This window comes from Myotis davidii, unplaced genomic scaffold (genome assembly GCF_000327345.1).
Source record: "Myotis davidii unplaced genomic scaffold, ASM32734v1 scaffold221, whole genome shotgun sequence".
Classification (NCBI taxonomy): Eukaryota; Metazoa; Chordata; class Mammalia; order Chiroptera; family Vespertilionidae; genus Myotis; species Myotis davidii.
The window spans coordinates 4,056,275-4,061,042 of record NW_006293349.1 but is presented as its reverse complement, the minus strand read 5'-3'; the positions used below and the strand labels follow the sequence as shown (position 1 = coordinate 4,061,042).

Genomic DNA, 4,768 nt, shown 5'->3' with positions numbered 1-4,768 from the left:
GAATGGCCAGCCTCGGCTGTCACACAAGAACACGCGGTACAGAAGCCACGGGGTGTGCTACCCAGCACTGGGATGCGGTCAGTAATGGCACAGCTCTGCACGGCGACCGTGGTGACGCCATGTCGGGGTGGTCGCATCGTGAGGTTCATACAGGCAGAATCACTAGGACGTACACCTGAAACTAACACACCGTCATCTGTCGACTATATTTTAAAGGAGAGCATGTTAGAGATGGAACAGACAGGCAGCCCTCATCTCCCTCACCGCCTTCCTCCTTCCTGGGCCCTCAGTTCCGCGGAGGAGACCCGATGGCAGCAGGGGGAGCCTGCAGAGTGGACTCGCCAGTGCAGCTCTCCCCACCCTCTCCCGGTCGCCAGGCCCAGGCAGAATCACCTCTCACTCCGGCCATCAGCCATACAAACTGCTTTTATTACAAGCACAAGGGAAAACAGCACAATCACTCCAAAAATACACACAGAGGTTCCTCTCTGGTTCCGCAGCATTTTGCACATGATCTTTATCTCCGCACTAGAAATATAGACAGCCCATCTAAAGCTACAGACAAAAATCTCAGTTCTGTGGCTTCCGAGGAAGTCAGCCTTCCCTGGCCCCCCGCTCCTCTCCTCCCCTCCCCACAGAGAGGAGCTGCGCTGCGGCCTCCCAGGGCCCCGAGGCCCCGGCCTCCCTTAGGCAAGCAGCCCGGAGCCCCGGAGCCCGTGGCACAGGCACCTGGCGGCCCAGCACAGCCTCGTGCTGACCGCACGGCGCTCCTGGCTGCGCTCACTCTGCCACTCCCGGGGCACCGGCCATCCAGCGGAGCGGGAGGCTGGCCCGGGGTCTTACCTGTCTTCCCGGCCCCGCTCTCCCCGGTGATGAGGATGCACTGGTCCTTGTCTTGATCTCGCAGGGACCGGTAGGCTTCGTCCGACAGGGCAAAGCTGCAGGGCATGGAAACAAGGCCTTAGGGTCAGCTCACCATCACGTGGTCATCACATGTCATCATATGCAACCTTAGGTCAGCTCACCATCACGTGGTCATCACATGTCATCATATGCAACCTTAGGTCAGCTCACCATCACGTGGTCATCACATGTCATCATATGCAACCTTAGGTCAGCTCACCATCACGTGGGCATCACATGTCATCATATGCAACCTTAGGTCAGCTCACCATCACGTGGTCATCACATGTCATCATATGCAACCTTAGGGCAGCTCACCATCACGTGGTCATCACATGTCATCATATGCAACCTTAGGGCAGCTCACCATCACGTGGTCATCACATGTAACCACATGTAACCTTAGGACGCAGCTCACTATCATGTGGTCATCACATGCCATCATATGTAACCTTAGGATGCAGCTCACTATCAAGTGGTCATCACATGTAACCACAGGACTCAGCTCACCATCACGTGGTCATCACATGTAACCACATGTAACCTTAGGATCAGCTCATTATCATGTGGTCATCACATGTAACCTTAGGATCAGCTCATTATCATGTGGTCATCACATGTAACCACATGTAACCTTAGGATCAGCTCATTATCATGTGGTCATCACATGTAACCTTAGGACACAGCTCACTATCATGCAGTTATCACATGTACCCACGGCCCCTTCAAGGCCCGCTGATGTGCTTCAGCTAGAACGCTGAGGCCTCCCACTCTATTTCCTGCCGAGTCTTAAAGTTAATACGTAACAGCCTCCCTGCGTGGCCCTTGTTACCTTTCCCCATGCATTCCCAGTGAACCAAACTGGCACTGATGTCTCTAATGCTGCGCTTTATGCCACACACACGCTGTTTATGGCTCTGTTTGTTCGCGTCCGGGCGATTCAGGGGACCCAGGAGGGAACCGTCACATCGCACGTCCACTACCAGCGATGCGTCACTGGTTCCAGAAGAATGAGGGAGAAATGTGCTCCAACGTGAGAAAAATGGCCACAAATACCAAGTAGCTGATACCACCAGCACTGAGCTACATCCGGCCCACCGCCTTCACCAGTGACGGAGCTGCACGGTCCCCCAGGCGAACGGCGCCACGGCTCTGCCTCAGGTCTCCTCCAATTCCAGCCCCGAGGACGGCCAAGGCCGCCTGTCGAGGCAGGCAGGCAGCCAGACCTCCTGTGGACCCCCCTCCTCAAAACTCACCAACAGGATGCCCTTCGCTCCCTCCAGCTTAACGGAGCTTCATGTTGTCAACATGCACTTAATTAGGGAAAACTCTTGCACTTAACCCCTCAGCGAGTCCGCCCGAGTCTGCCTGGGTCAGGAAGGGCTGGGATATGAAGGGAATGCAGGAAAAGGGGAGGCAGACAGACAGACGGACAGGGCGCCAGCAAGTTAGCACAAAGCTGAGGATCATGGGGAAACACTGCAGGACCAGCGGAGCCGGCACTGGCCCTGCTCTGGGCCCACGCGGCCCTCTGCATGCGGGTGGTGCCAGGCCGCCCACGGGTGCCCGCGGAGAGCGCTGGAGGCAGGAGAAGCCGGGACACAGGGAGGGTTTACGTTCGGACGGGACCCCGTGGCCTGCCCATCCAGCCCTGGGGCTTTCCTTCCAACAAGAGTGAGTGGAGCCGTTGATACCGACAATTCACTGGGCCGTTCGATGTGCCGGGAGCAGATTTCATCCTTCCACAGCCCTGGGAAGGCCGTGTTCACCTCCTTGGAAAAAATGCCTCGACAGAGGCCGAGAAGGACCCTAGATGCCCATTCTCCCGCGGGGCGGCCACTCCCTGAGCGCAGTGACACGGTATCTACCACGCTGGCGCCCGGCACCGCCTCTAGGCAGTCATCCGGCTGAACTTGGGCTGATCTTTGTGCAAGTGGGAAACAGACCACATCCGTGAGCTGCGATGATGCAGTGAACGTGCTTTAAAGGGGATACAGCCCTGAAGACAGGTCCGCAATCGTTCTGCATTGTGATCAGTTACGCGCCCCTCAGATCCCCTCCCAGGTGCACGCTCCTCGGGAAACAGGCCACTTTCATCCAGAGCTGGAGACGTGAGGCATCACCAGGACCAAGCCATGAACGGACGAATGGGTGGGTTCCCTCCACGTGCTGCCGAAGCCCCTGCGGGGTGTGGAGTGAGCCCCCACAGGAGCAGTAAACAGGAAAGCCCATCCTGTGACCTTCACAGGGAACGAAGCCCCGCCCACCGTCCAATTAGCCCCTCCACTCCACTCCTTCACCTTGCACAATGTCACAAATGGGCACTGGGGAGGAAGGCAGACAGCACGGGGGTGATGCCAGTGAACTTCCCAGCCACGCACTCGCCCACCTCCACATGGGCTGGTTAACTCCGGCCTTTTCCCGTGCTCCTGGGACTATTGCTAGATCCCAAAGGAATAACCACATATGACTCTGTATGCGTGCACGCATGCCCCCCAACTCCCCCCACCCCGACACACACACACACACACACACACACACACACACACAGCTTCAGAAGGTCACCAGGACCCTGCCATGGGTTGACTTGAAGTCAAAACACCTAACTTGAGCTCTTACTTCCTCTTGTCTGTCACAGACGGAAATACTTAACTGTGGTCCCCAAAACTGGGCACAATTCATCAAGCGGAGAGTATGTTAGAATCTAAGAGAGAGGCTCAAAGGGATTGCTCTTCTTCCAGGACTCCAGAGAGCCCTGATTTCAAACTGCCAGGAAATCTCACCAAATTGAAGTGCCCAGCACCGGGGAGACGGGGCTGGACGGCGGGCACACCCTCTCAAGCACAGGGTGATGCCATCCGACCCGTCTGTGCGAACACTGGCCTTGACGTCACTGCTTGAAGAAACGACCCGAGGGCCCTGGCTGATTTGGCTCAGTGGACAGAATGCTGGCCCGCGGACTGAAGGGTCCCGGGTTCGATTCCGGTCAGGGGCACATACCTGGTTCCAGGTCCCCCAGCCCTGGTCGGGGTGCGTGTAGGAGGCAACCGATTGATGTGTCTCTCTCACCTAGATGTTTCTCTCTGTCTCTTCCTCCCTACCACTTGCTCTAAAAATCAATGGAAAAATATCCTCAGGTGAGGATTAACAAAGAAAGAGAGAGAGAGAGAGAGAGAGAGAGAGAGAGGAAGACACAGGCCCCGTCCCCATTCTGTTCCTTCTCTCTGGCAGCATCGGCCCGGCCCGGCACCATGCCAACACGTAACCACACGCTCAACCCACAGGCCCGCCTCCCGCCCACCCTGTAATTGAGGAGCCTAAATAAACTTTACAGACATTTTTACTTCAAAACAGTTGTGACCCATATGCTTCCCATTACCCTGGACACATCAGCACCATCATCTACCACACACACAAATGAGCGGTGTGTTATCACACGGTGGCGATGGCGTAAGGGGCACGCAGGGCCCTCGCTCGCCACGTCGGAGCAGGGTTGACCCGCGTCTCTGTCCCTCGCTGAGCGCTAAGGACAGAGAGAGGCAGGCCGACCTGGGACTTGCTCCTTCCAGCTCAGCTCAGGGCGGCTCCCCACCCACGGTCACTGCCACCAGTGACCCATGGCTCCGAGGTCGGAGCGGTTCGGTGTGGGCTCCTCTGTTACATGCTGCCCGGGCGGAAGGGGCGGCCTGTTCCACACCCTCCAGCTGCTGCCCACGCGCCTCCTCCCTCCTGCTTCTGTCCGACTGTTCATCTCACAGCAGCTCTGCCTTCCTGGTCCTCGGGGCAATGGCAGGGCTGCCCCTCCCCAAGCCCCGCGCCCGCCGCCCGGCCATGTCCTTCCCAAGCTCACCTCACTGACTGCGAA

At 57.4% G+C, this 4,768-nt stretch overlaps 1 protein-coding gene across 1 annotated transcript in view; it reads right to left on the bottom strand.

Annotated features, from left to right (window-relative positions):
* MYO1B (myosin IB) overlaps nt 1–4,768 on the bottom strand; it is a gene marked incomplete at its 3' end in the record, with an annotated part of 139,872 nt that overhangs the window by 90,114 nt on the left and 44,990 nt on the right. Inside the window, exon 4 of the mRNA XM_015566116.1 lies at nt 844–938. Within this exon, the coding sequence (XP_015421602.1) occupies nt 844–938 (95 nt within the window). The remainder of the gene's footprint in view (nt 1–843; nt 939–4,768) is intronic.